This window comes from Haematobia irritans, chromosome 3 (genome assembly GCF_050003625.1).
Source record: "Haematobia irritans isolate KBUSLIRL chromosome 3, ASM5000362v1, whole genome shotgun sequence".
NCBI classification, from domain to species: Eukaryota; Metazoa; Arthropoda; class Insecta; order Diptera; family Muscidae; genus Haematobia; species Haematobia irritans.
In genome coordinates, this window is record NC_134399.1 from 190,578,484 (window position 1) to 190,598,649 (window position 20,166).

Genomic DNA, 20,166 nt, shown 5'->3' on the forward strand with positions numbered 1-20,166 from the left:
CTTTTTAATGTTTGTGTAAATTGCATAGAGATGTGCAGAGAATGAAGCTGCCGCCAATCAATATTCTCAAGGTTCCTGCTCCTTTTTATAGTCGAGTCCGTACGGCGTTCCACATTGCAGTGAAACGACTTAGAGAACCTTTGAAACACTCAGAGATGTTACCAGAATTGCTAAGAGGGGATAAACCACCGCTGAAATTTTTGGGTAATCAGCCGAGGCAGGGATTGAAAGCAGTACCCTCTCTATACAATTTGGACATGCTAACCATTGCAACACGGTGGATCTATGGTTTGGATTTGTATGACATTTGGCAGGTTTGGTTAATACAATAGAATATTAACTGCTAGTTCATGAAACCCAAAATCCGAGACGAATCGTTCGTCTACAGTGAAACCAAAACAATTTTAGATACATATATTTGCCACAAAACCTCGCACTTTATCAAGAACTCATCCCTTATGATTAACTATCGAAAACCGAAGCAATTTTGATTCGACAGGCTCTTGTTCTAGAGATATCAATAAGTGATTTTTGATGATTCGTTCCTCTGTCAACTTTAAGTAAGATTGTCTCATTTCCCAAACTCCGGAGATATAGGAACTAATGGTTTTATGATCCTATTTGACGAATCCGGGAGATAGATATATATGAGAGCTATATCACAATTTTAAATAGCATTAGTTCCATAGAAAGAAAATTTTGACAAAAATTTCTACAGAAATAAAATTTTAACAAAATTTTCTATAGAAATAAACTTTTGCCAAATTTTTCTATAGAAATAAAATCTTGGTAGATTATTTTTGGCTGGAGTGGCAATCATGATTATGAACCGAATAAAATTTGTACAAAATTTTCTATAGAAATAAAATTTTGACAAAATTTTCTATAGAAATAAAATTTTGGTAGATTATTTTTGGCTCTAGTGGCAACCATGATTATGAACCGATATGGACCAATTTTTGTGTGATTGGACCAATTTTGGTATGGTTGTTAGCGACCATATACTAACACCACGTGCCTAATTTGAACCGGATCGGATGAATTTTGCTCATCCAAGAGGCTCCGGAGGTCAAATCTGGAGAATGTTTTATATGGGGGCTATATATAATTATGGACCGATATGGACCAATTTTTGCATGGTTGTTAGAGACCATATTCCAATATCATGTATCAAATTTCAGGCGGATCGGATGAAATTTGCTTCTCTTTGAGGCTCCGCAACCAAAATCTGGGGATCGGTTTATATGGGCGCCATATATAATTATGGACCAATTCTGGCACGGTTGTTAAAGATCATATACTAACACCATGTTCCAAATTACAACCGGATTGGATGAAATTTGCTTCTCTTGGAGACTTCGCAAGCCAAATCTGGGGATCGGTTTATATGGGGGCTATAAATAATTATGAACCGATGTGGACCAATTTTTGCATGGTTGTTAGAGACCATATACCAATATCATGTATCAAATTCTAGGCGGATCGGATGAAATTTGCTTCTCTTTGAGGCTCCGCAACCCAAATCTGGGGATCGGTTTATATGGGCGCCATATATAATTATGGACCGATGTGGACCAATTTTTGCACGGTTGTTAGATACCATATACCAATACCATGTACCAAATTTCAGCCGGATCGGATGCAATTTGCTCCTCTTTGAGGCTTCGCAAGCCAAATCTGGAGATCGGGTTATATGGGGTCTATATATAATTATGGACCGATGTGGACCAATTTTTGCATGGTTGCTAGAGACCATATACCAACATCATGTACCAAATTTCAGCCGGATCGGATGAAATTTGCTTCTCTTTGAGGCTCCGCAAGCCAAATCTGGGAATCGGTTTATATGGGGGCTATATATAATTAGAACCGATATGGACCAATTTTTGCATGGTTGTTAGAGAGCATATACCAACACCATGTACCAAATTTCAGCCGGATCGGATGAAATTTGCTTCTCTTTTGGGCTCCGCAAGCCAAATCTTGGGATCGGTTTATATGGGGGCTATATATAATTATGAACCGATGTGGACCAATTTTTGCATGGTTGTTAGAGACCACATACCAACACCATATACCAAATTTCAGCCGGATCGGATGAAATATGCTTCTGTTAGAGGCTCCACAAGCCAAATCTGAGGGTCCCTTTATATGGGGGCTATACGTAAAAGTGGACCGATATGGCCCATTTTCAATAGCATCCGACCTACATCGATAACAACTACTTGTGCGAAGTTTCAAGTCGATAGCTTGTTTCGTTCGGAAGTTAGCGTGATTTGAACAGACGGACGGACGGACATGCTTAGATCGACTCAGTATATGGTCTCTAACAACCATACAAAAATTGGTCCATATCGATATATATATATGTGTGTATATATATATATATATATATATATATATATATATATATATATATATATATATATATATATATGTATATATTTATATATATATATATATACATATATATATATATATATATATATATATATATATATATATATATATATATATATATATATATATATATATATATATATATATATATATATATATATATATATATATATATATATATATATATATATATATATATATAGCTGATCTCGAATCACACAAAAATTGGTCCACATCGGTTCATAATCATGGTTGCCACTCGAGCCGAAAATCATCTACCAAAATTTTATTTTTATAGAAATTTTGCCAAATTTTATTTCTATAGAAAATTCTGTCAAAATTTTATTTCTATAGAAAATTTTGTTAAAATTTTATTTCTATAGAAAATTTTGTTAAAATTTTATTTCTATAGAAAATTTTGTTAAAATTTCATTTCAATAGAAATTTTTTTCAAAATTTTATTTCTATAGAATATTTTATCAAAATTTTATTTCTAACATATAAAAAAATTTTTTGAAAATTTTATTTCTAGAGAAAATTTTGTTAAAATTTTATTTCCATAGAAAATTTTGTCAAACTGAATTATAGACGTATTTAATAGGTCTTTTTTGATTTAATATATACCAAGTATGGACGTACTTACAATTTAGAAGACGGTGTTAGGAGGTTCTAAGATACCTTGCCATCGAAAAGCGTTACCGCAACTCAAGTAATTCGATACATTTCGCCCGCTAGTCAAGTGTGCCAAATTTTATTGAAATCGGTTCAGATTTAGATATAGCTCCCATATATATCGTTCGCCCGATTTACACTCATATGACTACAGTGGCCAATCTTTTACTCCGATTTAATTGCAATTTTGCACAAGGAGTACAATTAGCATTGTCGCTATTAGAGGTGTGCGCGTGACACGAAATTTTCGTGACACGTGTGATTCACGGGTGAATCACGTGAGTCGTGAAAATAATTTGAAGAAATTCTCGTGAATGTGCGTGAATGGACTAAAATGAATTTGTCGTGCGGGAGCGTGCGTGAGAAATAAAATCGGTTCGTGAGTGTGCGTGAATAAAATTTATGCAAAATAACGCTCACGAAAAAAATAAATATTTCACTCATACTCGCATGTAAATTGAAATTAATTTAGCTCTCGAACTATATTCTATTTTTGAATTTTGTTACCTTTGCTTATTTCCGTTTGGAAAATGTCGTGAGTCTCGTGAATTTGTCGTGAATCGTGCGTGAGTGTGAGTCTTTAAAAGTAGTTCGTGCGTGAGCATGCGTGTGTACTGTTTTTAATTTCATGAATGTGCGTGTGTAGGATTGTCTACCACACGTATCGTGCGTAAATAAACATTTTGCTTCGTGAATGTGCGTGAGTGTGAGTGAAATTTCAGTCACGCGCACCCCTCTAATAGCTATGCGTGCCGGTTCAGATTTAGATATACCTCCCATATATAGCTTTCGCCCGATTTACACTCATATGACCACAGAGGCCAATTTTTTACTGCGAATTAGTTAAAATTTTGTACAGGGAGTATAATAAGCATTGCTGCTATGCGTGCTAAATTTGGTTGAAATCGGTTCAGATTTAGATATATCTCTTATATATAGCCTTTGCCCGATATACACTCATATGACCACAGAGGGCAATTTTTAACTCCGATTTAGTTGAAATTTTGCACAGGCAGTAGAATTAGCATTGTTGCTATGCGTGCTAAATTTGGTTGAAATCGGTTCAGATTTAGGTATAGCTCCCACGTATATGTTTTATCTGATTTCGACAAAGATGGTCAAAATACGAACATTTCCCTTTTAAAATCGCCTCTGCTTAGTCGAAAAGTTGTAAAAATTACTCTAATTTTCCTCTACTTCTAATACATATATGTATATCGAGCGATGAATCATAAATAAAAGTTTGTGAAGTTTCCTTAAAATTGCTTCAGATTTAAATGTTTCCCATATTTTTATACCCACCACCATAGAATGGTGACGGGGTATAATAAGTTTGTCATTCCGTTTGTAACGCATCGAAATATCGATTTCCGACTATATAAAGTATATATATTCTTGATCAGGGAGAAATTCTAAGACGATATAAGCATGTCCGTCTGTCCGTCTGTCGGTCTGTCTGTCTGTCTGTCTGTCTGTCTGTCTGGCTGTCTGTTGTAATCACGCTACAGTCTTCAATAATGAAGCAATCGTGCTGAAATTTTGCACAAACTCGTCTTTTGTCTGCCAGGTCAAGTTCGAAGATGGGCTATATCGGGCCATGTTTTGGTATAGCCCCCATATAAACCGACCTCCCGATTTGGGGTCTTTCGCTTATAGAAACCGTAGTTTTCATCCAATTTGCGCGAAATTGAAAATCTAGAGATATTTTGGGACCTTGAAGAGGTGTGCCAAAAATGGTGAGTGTCGGTCCATGTTTTGGTATAGCCCCCATATAAACCGACCTCCCGATTTTACTTCTTGGGCTTATAGAAACCGTAGTTTTTATCCAATTTGCCTGAAATTGGAAATCTAGAGGTATTTTTGGGCCATAAAGAGGTGTGCCGAAAACGGTTTGTATCGGTCGGTATTTTAGTATAGCCCCCATAAGAACGATTTCCCGATTTAACTTCTTAGGTTTCTAGAAACCGTAGTTTTTATCCGATTTGCCTGAAATTGTAAATATTCTCGTATTTAAGGCTCACAAAAACGTGTATCGGATTAAGTTTTTATCGGTCCATTTGGTAATGCCTCCATATAGACCAATTTCACTTCTTGTGAGTATAGAGGGCGCAGTGATCATGAAAATTGCTTGAAACTCAATGTAAAATTTCCAGATTTTATTTTTCGGGTGAAAATCTACAGATTTAAAATTTCAAATCAAGACGTTATTTTATAATTTTCTTGCACACTTACAAGAGATGTTAATGATTCCTCTAAAACTCAAACAAAAATGGTTCTTATAAATCCAGAATCTGATATAGTCCTCATAGGCGAAATCTTTTAATTTATCTTCGGGAAGTGTCCTCTAGTCCTCAAGCCCTCCTGAAATTTCAAAGGAAATCCTAATATTTGGTTCATGGTGGTGGGTATTTAAGATTCGGCCCGGCCGAACTTACTGCTGTATATACTTGTTTTTACTAAAATTGTGTTCCACCAAGTGCATTAGCCAACTTAAATTTTGAGTCTATAGATTTTGTAAAAGTCTATCAAATTCTGTCCAGATCGAGTGATATTTAAATGTATGTATTTGGGACAAACCTCTATATATTCAGCACCCAACACATTTCACGGATGTGATATGGTATCGAAAATTTAGATCTACAAAGTGGTGCAGGGTATAATATAGTCGGCCCCGTCCGATTTTAGACTTTCCTTACTTGTATTTTACTAACATTGTGTTCCACCCTAGTACATTAGCCAACTTAAATATTGAGTCTATAGATTTTGTAGAAGTAGTATCAAATTCTGTCCAGATCGAATGATATTTAAATGTATGTATTTGGGACAAAGCTTTTTATATATATATATAGCCCCCAACACATTTGACGGATGTGATATGGTATCGAAAATTTAGATCTACAAAGTGGTGCAGGGTAAAATATAGTCGGCCCGCCCGACTTGAGACTTTCCTTACTTGTTTTTTAGTAACATGTGCTTTATCCCAGGGCATTAGCCGACTTAAATTTTGAGTCTATAGATTTTGTAGAAGTCTATCTAATTCGGTCCGTCTGTCTGTCTGTCTGTCCGTCTGTCTGTCTGTCTGTTGGTGTATTTTTGTGTGCAAAGTACAGCTCGCAGTTTTAGTCCGAGTGTCCTAAAATTTGGTATAGGGTCCTGTTTCGGCTCAAAGACGATCCCCAAATTTGCTTGAAATTAGTTCAGATTTGGATATATCTCCCATATAAAGCTTTCGCCCGATTTACACTCATATGATCACAGAGGCCAATTTTTAACTCCGATTTAGTTGAAATTTTGCACAGGGAGTAGAATTAGCATTGTTGCTATACGTGCCAAATTTGGTTGAAATCGGTTCAGATTTAGATCTAGCTCCCATATATATGTTTTTCTGATTTCGACAAAAATGGTCAAAATACCAACATTTTCCTTGTAAAATCGCCACTGCTTAGTCGAAAAGTTGTAAAAATGACTCTAATTTTCCTAAACTTCTAATACATATATATCAAGCGATAAACCATAAATAAACTTTTGCGAAGTTTCCTTAAAATTGCTTCAGATTTAAATGTTTCCCATATTTTTTTACTAAAATTGTCTTCCACCTTAATGCATTAGCCGACTTAAATTTTGAGTCTATTGATTTTGTAGAAGTCTATCAAATTCTGTCCAGATCGAGTGATATTTAAATGTATGTATTTGTGACAAACATTTATATATAGCCCCCAACACATTTGACGGATGTGATATGGTATCGATAATTTAGATCTACAAAGTGGTGCAGGGTATGATATATGACTTTAGACTTTCCTTATTTGTTTTTTAGTAACATTGTGCTTTATCCCAGGGCATTAGCCGATTTAAATTTTAATTCTAGAGATCTTGTAGAAGTACAAAAAACGGTTAAGATATATATATTTGTATATGGGAATATAAACCTTCATGAAGGAGTTGAGATGGTAACACAAATTGTGGTCTACAAAGTGGTGAAGGGTATTATATAGTCAACCCCGCTCGACCTAAGACTTTACTTACTTGTTGTTTTACTAACATTGTGTTCAACCTCAGAGGATTAGCCGACTTAAATTTTAAGTCTACAGTTTTTTTGTTTGGAAGAATTTAAATGCATGTACCTTTATATACACATAGAAAAGGAATATTATCACCCCAACCATGTTGCAAGAGCATGATGTTACTTTTTCACGGAAAACATGTAACATGTTTGTCGAAACCACGATATTTTCTCGGAAATCGTATATCTGATTTCGGAAAGCATGTTGTGTATGACGAGAAAAGAATATTTTTAAGACTAAACTGTCACATGGTCGCCGTGAAAAAGTAACATGGTGCTATTGAAACATATGTATAGCACCTAACATATTTAACGGATTTGATATGGTATCGAAATGTGGTGCAAGGTATAGTATAATCGGTCCCGCTCGACTTTAGACTTTCCTTACTTGTTTTAATGTACGAATTTGCATTTTTGTTATTTGTTTTCAAACATTCTCGATATAGGTCTAAGTGATTTCTGTGCAACACATTTAGAAAGATAACAAATAAAAATAAAGAATCATACTATTAAAAAAAATTAATGAATTACGAAAGAATAATTAAATGTTAGTGTTAGAAAGTCGTATCCAATTGTTTAATATTAATATTTTTTTTTATATTATTTTATTGTTTTTCTTTTTAACTTATTATTTTTGTTTAATATTTTTTATTGCAATTTACTACCTTTTATTTCAAAGAATTTGTATGTATTACGACCTACTCTAATGTTTGGATTTCACATCAAAATTATTATCATTTATTTGCTTTGCTATATATAAAACGATTGTCTGTTGGCTATTATATTCATTTAGAACACTTTGCAACTCTATGTCATTTGTCTCTTTGTTGTCTCTTTGCTGTTACATTGTTCATTGTATGTTAGATGTACATGGTAATGCTGAGGGTAATGCAGCGCATGTAGCTTTTTTATCCACTTTCAATGCAAGTATAACAATTTAAGATAGAGAGCATAAAGAATTCACTTAGAAAATAAAATAAAAAAGATCATAGCAGTCAGTCTGTAATAGAACGCGAATGTAATTAATATATCTGCCTTGCTGCTCATTTCAAGTTAACTAAAAGAAATTAAAAAAAAAAAAAATTAAAATTATAAATGTATTTTTTTCTTTAAATAAACTCGAAACTTAAATTGAATCAAAACTACAAAAACTAAAATATGTGTTTGTGATTTGGTCAAATTTCTCATACATTAAAAAATGGTGCCGAAACCCGGGAATATTTTGTAAAGCTTTTGTGTTAACAAGTGAAAGAAATAACAAGTGAAAGAAGTAAAAGAAACAGTATTCGCATATGTAATACCAATTTGCCTTTATTTTTTGGAATAAAAAAAAAAAAAAAAGAAAGCTAAAATCTGCGACAGTAATATAAAAAATAATTTTAATAATTTGGGTGAAAATTACAATATTAAATTATAAAACAGTGGAATAAAAATTTAAACAACTTTTATCTATATTAAAAGAAAAGAACAAAAAAACTTCGTCACAAAACAGGATTAAAAACGAAATGGCGGAACTGCTGCGCGCAATTGAAGACCAACGCTTAATTCTTCAGCGTCTAAATCGATTCATGGCCGAATATGAAAAACTTCCACCGACTTCTAGAACTCGCGGTACATCGCAAACATTTTTAGAAAAAATTGAAGAACTTAACAAAGTATTTGAAAGTAACCACGAGCAAATTTTTGATCATGTACGCGATAGTTCCATGCCGCAAGAAGAAGTTCCATACCTAAAGGAAGATGTATATTTTACATTTTGCAATAATTTCATGGTAGCCAAAGGGAAACTTTTGGATTCGATGTCCGAATTTAATACTACAATTTCACCATCCATACACTCTAGTACATTTCATGCTCCTGCTTCAAGATGTGAGTTTTTTTCAAATGATATCCGTCTACCAAAGGTAGATATCCCCACTTTCTCCGGTAATTATACGGACTGGATATCCTATAGGGACATGTTTGTTTCTTTAATTCACAACAATCAGGGTTTATCGAACGTGCAAAAATTCTACTACCTTCGCAGTTCCTGCAGGGATACTCCGTTGTCCATTGTTAATGAGTATCCGGCTTCGGATGCTAGTTACCAGTTGGCTTGGTCTGCTCTGACTAAAAGGTATCATAATAAGAGGAAGATTACGGACACGATCTTTAGGAGACTTTTTGATATTGCCAGATCTGACGGTTCATGTGATAGTATCAAGAATCTTCTCGACACTACACGAACATGTCTTTCTCTCCTTAGTACTCTTGAGATAAATTGTGACAATTGGGACCCCATTTTGGTTCACATTACTGTATCGAAGTTGGATACTCAGACATGTAAGGAATGGGAACGATCTTTGAATGCTTCGACGGAAATTCCAAAGATAGGGGAACTATTTTTGTTCTTGGAAACAACCTTTCGGACACTTGAGTCTATAAATGACCATGATTTGACCACATCTAGGACGGTTTCTAGATCTGCTTCTTCTTTTAGACCATTGCAGACTAGAAGGGTTCATGTCGTTTCGAACCGAGATGGAAATTGCCCTTGTTGTGGACGAAGACATCTTTTGTATAAATGTTTCCAATTTTCAGCTGCCTCATCGGCAGCGAAACGTGACTTGATTTCATCGAAGGGTATTTGTAGGAATTGTTTGAACGTGGGACATTTTTCTAGGGATTGTCGTTTGCAGACTCGCTGCCACATATGTAATATGCCCCACCATACAATTGTGCATAATGAGTATTCTGAGGACGGCTCTACATTAGACGCTGCAACTGCCACTGGTGATAATTCGGCGGGTGTTTCTACGGACATAACCGAATCACGGGCAAATATTCGTAGTTGCAACATTTCCATATTTAATTCTACGATTATGCCCAATGTGTTACTTGCCACTGTCCGTGTTATCGTCCGAACCCAATATGGGGAATTTAAGTTGCGTGCACTTTTAGATCAGGGTGCTCAGGCTACGTTGATAACGGAGGAGGCCGTTCAGTTATTGGGACTCAGGCGATATCGCACTTACGCTCACATCACTGGAGTAGGGGGTAGCACCGTCATTGTTCGCAACTATGTCCATTTTTGTCTCATATCCCCTTGTGAGAAAGAATTTCGACTTGAGAGCAATGCCTTCGTAATGCCTTCGCTTACATCATATCACCCTGGACCTATGAGTCGGATCGAGTTACCGAACTTAGGGGGCTATCATTTAGCCGATCCACAATTTTATGGTAATGATAAAATTGATTTGCTGATCGGAGGTGATATATACGGTGATATTTTGCTACCGCAGCAGAAGAAATTTGACAAAGGTGTATTCCTTCAATTTTCTCATTTTGGTTGGGTTGTATCTGGGCCAACTGCTGCTTTAGATTATTCCTTTGATGTGAATGTTAATATTTGTTCATTGGATAGTAGATTGAAGTCGTTTTGGGAGCAGGAGGAATTATTAGAGAAAAGGGAGTTTACGCGGGAAGAGAGTTTGTGTGAGGAGTATTTCAAAGCAACATTCAAGAGAGGGGATGATGGGAGCTATACTGTGGCATTGCCATTTAGGTGTGAGGTACTGGGGAAACCGCTTCCAGAATTTTGTCATACGGATTTCAGTGCCTTGAGTCGGTTGAAGAATATGGAGACACGTTTTATTAGGGATGTTGGGCTAGCTACTAAGTATAGGGAATTTATGGAGGAGTATGAGAATTTGGGACATATGTCCAGGATTGGTCCATACCCTCAAGCTCTTCGGCCCAACGGCTATTTTTTGCCACACCATGGTGTTCTAAGGGAAAGTAGCTCCACGACTAAACTTCGTGTGGTTTTCGATGGAAGTAGCAAACGGCCACCATTTCCATCTTTGAATGACGAACTTTGCCCTGGACCCGCTCTCCAAAATGATTTGCCAACAATTATCACCCGCTGGCGTAGATTTCGGATTGGTTTTCGCTCTGATATAGAGAAGATGTTTCGACAAATTCGCGTTGTTGATCGGCATCTTCCTTATCAGCAGATTTTGTGGCGAGGGGCGGATTCTAGTATTTATATTTACCAGTTAAATACGGTTACGTATGGCACGTGTTCCGCCCCCTATCTTTCTATTAGGATATTGCAGCAGTTGGCTGAGGATGAATATGACTCGTATCCGGTTGCTTGTGATGTTCTGAAAACGGATACTTACGTCGATGATGTGATATCCGGGGCGGATACCTTGACTGAGGCTTTGGCTTTACATGATCACTTAGTGAAGTTGTTGGCATCGGGTGGGTTTAACCTAAGGAAGTGGACCTCGAACTCGGTGGATCTGATGAACGCTATTCCTGAGGAGTTTAGGGAGAAGAGGGGGGTAGTCGATTTCGATGAAGAGAACTTGGTAAAGGCTCTCGGTTTAGGTTGGAACACTCTTGACGATACATTTGTTTTCAAGGTCGATTTCCAACCTCGAGAGGACGTTACGAAAAGCGACGTTTTGTCTGATGCTGCCCGGTTATATGACCCTTTGGGTTGGCTGGCCCCAGTCACGATCACTGCTAAGGCTACTTTTCAGAAATTGTGGTTGGAAGGCATTGATTGGAAGGATAGCGTTTCAGATAGTATTCGGCGGGAATGGAATAAGTATCTTGGTGAATTGATTCATTTGGAAAAGATTAGAATTCCTCGCTGGCTTGGAACTTTGCGCAACAGCAAATTGGAGTTGCATGGCTTTTGTGATGCCTCGCAAACTGCATTTGCTGCCGTAATATATGCCAAAAGTACAAATGATGGTTACCATGTCGTACGCCTACTACAGTCAAAAACCAAAGTTGCTCCGTTGAAAGTGATATCGATACCCAGATTGGAACTATGTGGAGCTACCCTTCTGGCAAAACTTATGCATAAAGTCAAAAGTCAAATCGAGCGCGAAGTTGAAAGGGTATATTACTGGACCGATAGCATCACCGCTTTGTCTTGGATAAGAGGAGAATCTTCAAGGTGGAATGTTTATGTTGGCAATCGTGTGGCAGAAGTTCAACGGTATTCCAATATTTCTGAGTGGTTTTATATATCGACACACGACAATCCAGCAGATTGTGCTTCTCGTGGTATCGCGCCTTTAGAGTTAGTACACCACAAATTGTGGTGGTCTGGTCCGGACTGGTTGTGTCTACCACCCACTGAATGGCCCCAACAACCTGAGCACAACTACGAAACTAATCTTGAGAAAAAAAAGAAAACGTTTGCATCCCATGTGATAACCAAACTTGATTTCCCAGAAATATTGTCCAGATTTTCCTCGTTGACAAAACTGGTGCGTGTTACGGCTTATATATTGCGCTTCGTCAACAATACCAGAACAAAAGAAAATTATAAGCGTAAATATGGATTCCTTTCAACTAGAGAGCTGCATGACGCTTCGAATATCTTAGTCATCCAATCTCAACGAGTGGACTTTTCTGAGGAACTTAATTATATTAAAAAATGTCATCCTTTTCCATCTAGTAACAGACTAGCCCAGCTGTGTCCGTTTGTTGATGAAATCGGAATTCTGAGAGTTGGAGGGCGTTTGCAGAAAGCTAAGTTCGATTATGAATTCAAACACCCGATATTACTATCTAAACACAATCCGCTTTCTATTTTAATCTTTTCAGACGCCCATTTGAAAACGCTACATGGAGGACTTACCCAAATGCAAGCCTACGTCATGAGAAAATACTGGGTAATTTCAGCTCGTAATATTGCGAAACAAGTACAAAGAAAATGTGTAACTTGTTTTAAATACACGGCAAAGGCAGCACAGCAAATTATGGGGGAGCTTCCAACAGTACGCTTGCAACCCTCACGCGCATTTAAGCATAGTGGAGTGGACTATGCCGGCCCTATTACCATCAAACAGTCCACTGCTCGCAATTCAGTAACGACAAAAGGATATATATCTCTATTTATATGTATGGTGACAAAGGCGGTTCACCTAGAGGCAGTTACAAGTATGTCCACTGAGTCGTTCATCGCAGCATTCAGAAGATTCACCTCGCGCCGTGGAATTTGTACGGACTTGTACTCTGACTGCGGTACGAATTTCATTGGCTCAAATAAGGAACTTAAGATTTTGCAACACAGAAGTAAACAATCATTGCCCGAAGATCTCTGCGAGCTTCTTTCAAACAGTGGAACCAAATGGCATTTTATACCACCAGCATCGCCCAACTTCGGTGGATTGTGGGAAGCTGGTGTAAAGTCTACTAAGCATCACTTGAAAAGAACCATGGATAATCGAATTTTAACGTTTGAGGAACTAACCACCCTGTTGGCTCAAATTGAGAGTTGCCTTAATTCACGGCCTTTGTGTCCACTGTCTACTGATCCCAACGATTGTTCTGCCCTTACACCAGGTCATTTTTTAATTGGTGAGCCCCTTCTCACGATACCTGATGAAAATCTTCTAGACTACTCTATAGATCGACTGTCTCGATGGAAAGTTGTTGAAAGATTAAAACAACAGTTCTGGAAACGCTGGGTAGGTGAATATGTGAATCGCCTTCAATCACGCCCAAAGTGGCTCAATCCTCAAACAAACCCTGAATTGGGCGATCTTGTCCTTATATGCGACGAACGGTTGCCCCCCGGTCAATGGCCACTAGCCCGTATTACTGAAGTTCATCCTGGCACAGATGGTAGAGTCCGCGTTGTTTCAGTAATATCTAATGGAAAGACCTATAAGCGCCCCGTATCTAAAATAGCACTTCTTCCTATAAAAGATGAATTTCAATTACCCATTAATTCAACCGATGAGTTGCTGTGAGTAGAGGCATAGCTTGGTGATCTCAAAAAAACCAAATAAAACACCTCAATTCTTCTGCTTACCGTATATCAAGAACAGTTGTTCTTTGTGGGGGGGAATGTTAGAAAGTCGTATCCAATTGTTTAATATTAATATTTTTTTTTATATTATTTTATTGTTTTTCTTTTTAACTTATTATTTTTGTTTAATATTTTTTATTGCAATTTACTACCTTTTATTTCAAAGAATTTGTATGTATTACGACCTACTCTAATGTTTGGATTTCACATCAAAATTATTATCATTTATTTGCTTTGCTATATATAAAACGATTGTCTGTTGGCTATTATATTCATTTAGAACACTTTGCAACTCTATGTCATTTGTCTCTTTGTTGTCTCTTTGCTGTTACATTGTTCATTGTATGTTAGATGTACATGGTAATGCTGAGGGTAATGCAGCGCATGTAGCTTTTTTATCCACTTTCAATGCAAGTATAACAATTTAAGATAGAGAGCATAAAGAATTCACTTAGAAAATAAAATAAAAAAGATCATAGCAGTCAGTCTGTAATAGAACGCGAATGTAATTAATATATCTGCCTTGCTGCTCATTTCAAGTTAACTAAAAGAAATTAAAAAAAAAAAAAAATTAAAATTATAAATGTATTTTTTTCTTTAAATAAACTCGAAACTTAAATTGAATCAAAACTACAAAAACTAAAATATGTGTTTGTGATTTGGTCAAATTTCTCATACAGTTAGAATTGCATATCTCTTGCATGTAGTTTCAATTCCAATATTATGTGACCTCATTTTATATACAGCATACCTTTGACTAATTATGCATTAGACTTGCAAAGAGCTTAGACAAAATACATTCACTTTATTTGTGTCGAATTGAATATCGGTGGATATGAATTCAATATCGGATATGTATTTCTATGCAACATAATTTTAATACAATTTGAAAATATATCCGTGCTCTGAAAACATTTGAACAAATTTAGACCATTAGCTATTTAGCGTAGGAACAGATTAGAATTTTCAAAATCAAATAAATCAATCGCGGTATTATTTCATTAAATTTTTTTTAAAATAAAAAAATCTTTATGTGATATGGCTGAAGAAATTTTCAATCAAGAGGTTATTTCAATAATATTTTCGTGGTTACAAACTATATTAAAACCATTATTGGAGTTTTTAGTGATTGTAGTTCTCTGCGAAATATGGATAAGAAATTCAAGAAAATATAAATTACTCAAAACTATGCCATGTCCACCAAGATTGCCATTAGTTGGCCATGCTCATTTGGTTATAGGAAAATCAATTGAAGGTAAGAAAACCATTGGAATATCAGTGATTAGTAAGATAAAAAACTATTATTGTCATACCACTGTGCGGTATGTGTTTTCATCTATTGCTATTGAGTAATATGATCTTATAAAGAATTGCGAAATTTTGTATGAATTACGGGGGCCAGTCTTTGCAACATTTGGCGGTTAGCAAACTTTAGATGTGATCCACCACGGTGATTGGTCAACCACAAATAAATATATAATTTCCCCAATTTTTTCGCAGAATCGATTGTGGGACAAACGTTTCGGAAATACGAACGTTTCGGAAATACGAATGTTTTTTTTCCGAGTTTTTAAAACCAACTTTTAATTACAGATATAACAGCAGAAGCATTAAGATTCCCTGAAATATATGGAAAGGCCATATGCGCATGGGTAGGTCCAAACCCTATTGTCTTCTTAGCGGATCCCGCAGATATACAACTTGTTCTAGACAGCAATGACCATTTGGAAAAATCCTATGAATATCGCTACTTTCAACCCTTGGTCGGTAAGGGTTTATTAATATCGAAAGGCTACCGATGGAGACATCATCGTAAAATGATTGCTCCCACATTTCATCAGAGTATTCTGAAAAGTTTCACTCCAACATTTGCCCAACATTCCAAGGAGGTTGTTAGAAGGCTTTCAACTGAAATGGGCAAAGAATTCGATGTTCATGAGCATATGTTACAGATATCTGTAGAGATTTTAATGGCCACAGCTATGGGAGTTAAAGAACAAATGCACGGTGATAAATGTCTAGAATATGCCAAAGCTATGCTTGATATGCGTGATATTATTCATATGCGTCAAACCAACTTCTATTACCGTTTTGATGCTCTTTTCACTGTTAGCTCCTTATATAAGAGATATATTAAAATGTTGGACATAATAACGGGAGTGACAAGAAAAATTATAAATGATCGACAAAGGATAATCGATGCTCATTCAAGCGCCATAGTTGAAAAAGAAATTGAATCGACAAAACTGATATTGTCAAAGAAGAAAGAAGGTCTTCGAGATGATCTTGATGATATCGATGAACAAGATGTGGGTAAGTGATCGGAGGATATTAATATATTAGCAATTTTGTGATTATTAAATTTTAAGCAGGTGTTAAGAAGCGTTTGCCGTTTTTGGATGCCATGATAGTAATGTCTAAAGATCCGGAAATTAAATGGAATGATCAGGATATTCACGATGAGGTCAACACCATAATGTTTGAGGTAAAATTTTAATGAAGATAAGTACAGTGAACACTACTAGAAATGGACACTTACAATTACTTTCTTTTTGGCTATATTTGGGAGGTCTTCTCTTGTAAGAAGTCACTTTTATTAAGAAATCCATCGTCCGAATGACCGCTTTTAGAAAGTTTTAAAGCTAGAGAGGTTTCAAGTTGCTATCATTTATAAACACTTCGTCTGACAGCTGATCGAATTATTTCAGTGACAAAATTATCGGCTGTTACTTCCCAGCAAAAAAATTTGGAAGTTCTTCTATATGCACAACTCTAAAAGCACTCCCAAAAATGTCCTCCCAAAGATGTTCTTTATTTTAACTGTACAGGAAGTTCATTTGAATCATTTTTATACCCTTCACCATAGGATGGAGGTATATTAACTTTGCCATTCCGTTTGTAACACATCGAAATATTGCTCTAAGACCCCATAAAGTATATATATTCTGGGTCGTGGTGAAATTCTGAGTCGATCTGAGCATGTCCGTCCGTCCGTCTGTTGAAATCACGCTAACTTCCGAACGAAACAAGCTATCGACTTGAAACTTGGCACAAGTAGTTGATGTAGTTGATTATTGATGGTGGTCGGATGGTATTGCAAATGGGCCCTATCGGTCCACTTTTACGTATAGCCCCCATATAAACGGACCCCCAAATTTGGCTTTTCGTCCGATCCGGCTGAAATTTGGTACATGATGTTAGTATATGGTCTCTAACAACCATGCAAAAATTGGTCCACATCGGTCCATAATTATATATAGCCCCCATATAAACCGATCCCCCGATTTGGCTTTCGGAGCCTCTAAGAGAAACAAATTTCATCCGATCCGGCTGAAATTTGGTACATGGTGTTCGTATATGGTCTCTAACAACCATGCAAAAATTGGTCCATATCGGTCCATAATTACATATAGCCCCCATATAAACCCCCGATTTGGCTTTCGGAGCCTCTAAGAGAAACAAATTTCATCCGATTTCATTCAAAAATTGGTCCACATCGGTCCATAATTATATATAGTCCCCATATAAACCGATCCCCAGATTTAACCTCCGGATCCTCGTGGAAGAGCAAAATTCAACCGATTCGGTTGGGCCCCATATAAACCGATCCACAGATTTGATCTCCGGAGCCCCTTGGAAGAGCAAAATTCATCCGATTCGGTTGAAATTTGGTACGTGAATTTAGTACATGATATTTAACAACCATGTGCGTACCGTGCAAATGTCCATATCGATTCGTAATTATTTGTAGACTTACCTGTACATAACTTTTTTGTCTAATATATACCACGTATGGACTAACTCACAATGTAGAAAACGATGTTAAGAAGTTTTAAGATACCACAACCCAATTAATTCGATTGTGGATGACAGTCTTTCGTAGAAGTTTCTACGCAATCCATGGTGGAGGGACTGCACTAAAATCATAAAAAATTTTAAATTTATTTAGTTGTCAAAATATCACAAAACTTCTTAATGAACATTCAAAATACTGAATTCGCATCACACCTTAAGAAGTGATGCGAATTTATTTCTACAGAAAATTTTGTCAAATTTTTATTTCTCTAGAAAATTTTGTCAAGATTTTATTTTCATAGATAATTTTATGAAATTTTAATTTCTATAGAAAATTTTCCCAATTTTGTTTCTATAGAAAATTGCCAAAAAAATTTTGCCAAATTTTATTTCAATAGAGAATTTTGTCAAAATTTTGTTTTTATAGAAAGTTGTTGTCAAAATTTTATATCTGTAGAAAGTTGTTTTCAAAATTTTATTTCCAGAGAATATTGATATTCTTCTTAAGTGGAGGGAGAAAGAGATTTTAGCAAAATCTACCAAAATGTGAAGAATGCTACCAATCTACCTAACAGTAAAAAATTTACCATTTTTGGTAGAATTCAACCAACGGTGGCTATAACTAGATCCGAACTGATTTTAACCAAATTTGGCACACTTGACGGTACTATTAAATATATTCTTTGTTGAAAATTTAAACAAACCAAAAAACTTATGGCTTTTGGGGTTATATGAGAACATATCGCGCGAAAAAAATGTGTCAGGGCTGTACCTAAATCTGAATCGATTTAAACAAAATTCATTATGCGTTGCTAGAATATTAATTCTACTACCTCTGCAAAATTTTAAGTAAATCGGAGTGAAATTTGAAGCAAATCAAACATTTTGTCAGTATCTTATATGGTCCAAGAAGCCAGAGTTTTGCTTTGAGTTGCTTCACAGTTTGCACAATGAGTGCAATTAGCGATATAGTCAAGTGTGCTAAATTTGGTGGACATAAGTTCGGATTTATAGATATGATTTATATATATGGCATAGCTCCCATATAAATCTTCCGTCTGAGTTATTCGATGTTATTTCCGACATTTTTGATTTTTGAATTAAAAAAGGAAACAAAAAAGAGGTTTACTTTGTTGCATTACATCTCAGATATCCTCTATATAGCTTGGATTCTCGTCTCACGAGGTGACCGCTTTGGCAAAGTGTTCAAGTTTGAGATGTTTTCCTATATTCAATTAATATACCTTATACCTTTATCTTTTAGGGTCATCACACCACCTCAACTGCCTCCAGTTTTGTTCTCTGCTTATTGGGCATTCACAAGGGCATCCAAGCCAAAGTCATTGATGAACAAAACTCAATATTTGGTCATGATTTTCAACGGGATTGTACTTTTGATGATACGCTTCAAATGAATTACCTGGAATGTGTCATAATGGAAACTTTGCGTTTATATCCACCAATTCCAATAATAGCTCGAAAAGCTGGACGCAATATTCCACTGGTATCGGGACCATATACAATACCGAAGGATGCAACCATTGTAATATCCCAATATCATGTACATCGTAATCCTGATGAGTATTCACAGCCTAATGAATTTAATCCTGATAATTTTCTGGCCAACAATATGACCAAACGACATCATTACAGTTTCATTCCATTTAGTGCCGGGCCAAGAAGTTGTGTAGGTCGAAAATTTGCCATGCTGAAGCTAAAGGTTTTACTATCGACCCTATTGAGAAATTATACTGTGGATAGTAGATTGAAGCAATCTGATTTTCAATCGCGAGAAGATATTTTTTTGAAAATGGCCGGTGGTTTTAATATAATACTGAAGCAAAGATATGGATATGTGGACCAAATGGAGTAAATGAAAGCTTTTGGCGGAAACCATAAATTGTTATTGTGCAAATTGCATTTAAAAATAATAAAAATTTTACAAAAAACTTGAAAATGTTAGTAATACCAAGTATTCAAAGCTGTAAGTTCGGCCTCGGTCGAATCTTAAATACCCGCCACCATGGAGCAAATATACAGTGAAACCTCTCAAACTTAGACATTGAAAATCGTACTTCTCTTAAAAGTGGACAATTTTCGTCAGACGTTTGCTATATTTTCACAAAATGTATGCAACCGTGAGTGTTCACTTCTGAGAGGTTTCACTGCAATAGGTTTAAATGGAAAATTTAACGAAGCTAAATTATTTGAAATAAACTTTTAGTTACTAATTTAAAAAAAAATCCATACCCTAAACCCATGGTGGTCAGGGTATAATAGCTTTGATCTGCCAAAAAATGTGCTACCAGTAATATTGAGTTTAGACCCCATAAATTATATACCGATCGACTGAGAATCAATCACTTTGGTGTCCGTCTGTCCGTCCGTCTGTCCATGTATTTGTTGTTCGCAGGAT

General features: G+C 35.9%; 2 protein-coding genes across 2 annotated transcripts; both read left to right on the plus strand.

The window, feature by feature from the left end:
* The first annotated feature begins 8,640 nt into the window (after positions 1–8,640).
* On the plus strand, positions 8,641–13,896 carry LOC142231359 (uncharacterized). Its single transcript, XM_075301971.1, has one exon. It carries the CDS (start codon positions 8,641–8,643, stop codon positions 13,894–13,896), a length of 5,256 nt encoding a protein of 1,751 aa, XP_075158086.1.
* A 1,128-nt stretch (positions 13,897–15,024) lies between these two features.
* Positions 15,025–19,707, plus strand: LOC142230211 (cytochrome P450 4g1-like). Its single transcript, XM_075300854.1, has 4 exons — positions 15,025–15,210; positions 15,549–16,268; positions 16,328–16,440; positions 19,015–19,707. The coding sequence occupies exons 1-4, from the start codon at positions 15,144–15,146 to the stop codon at positions 19,621–19,623; spliced, it is 1,509 nt and encodes a 502-aa protein (XP_075156969.1). The 5' UTR covers positions 15,025–15,143; the 3' UTR covers positions 19,624–19,707.
* The last annotated feature ends 459 nt before the right edge of the window (positions 19,708–20,166 follow it).

Bases quoted from the DNA above. Each gene is read 5' to 3' on its own strand.
- LOC142231359 (XM_075301971.1), top strand. From the start codon at position 8,641: ATGGCGGAACTGCTGCGCGCAATTGAAGACCAACGCTTAATTCTTCAG.
- LOC142230211 (XM_075300854.1), top strand. From the start codon at position 15,144: ATGCCATGTCCACCAAGATTGCCATTAGTTGGCCATGCTCATTTGGTT. The intron at 15,211-15,548 runs GTAAGAAAACCA...TTTTAATTACAG, and splicing joins TATAGGAAAATCAATTGAAG to ATATAACAGCAGAAGCATTA. The intron at 16,269-16,327 runs GTAAGTGATCGG...AATTTTAAGCAG, and splicing joins TATCGATGAACAAGATGTGG to GTGTTAAGAAGCGTTTGCCG.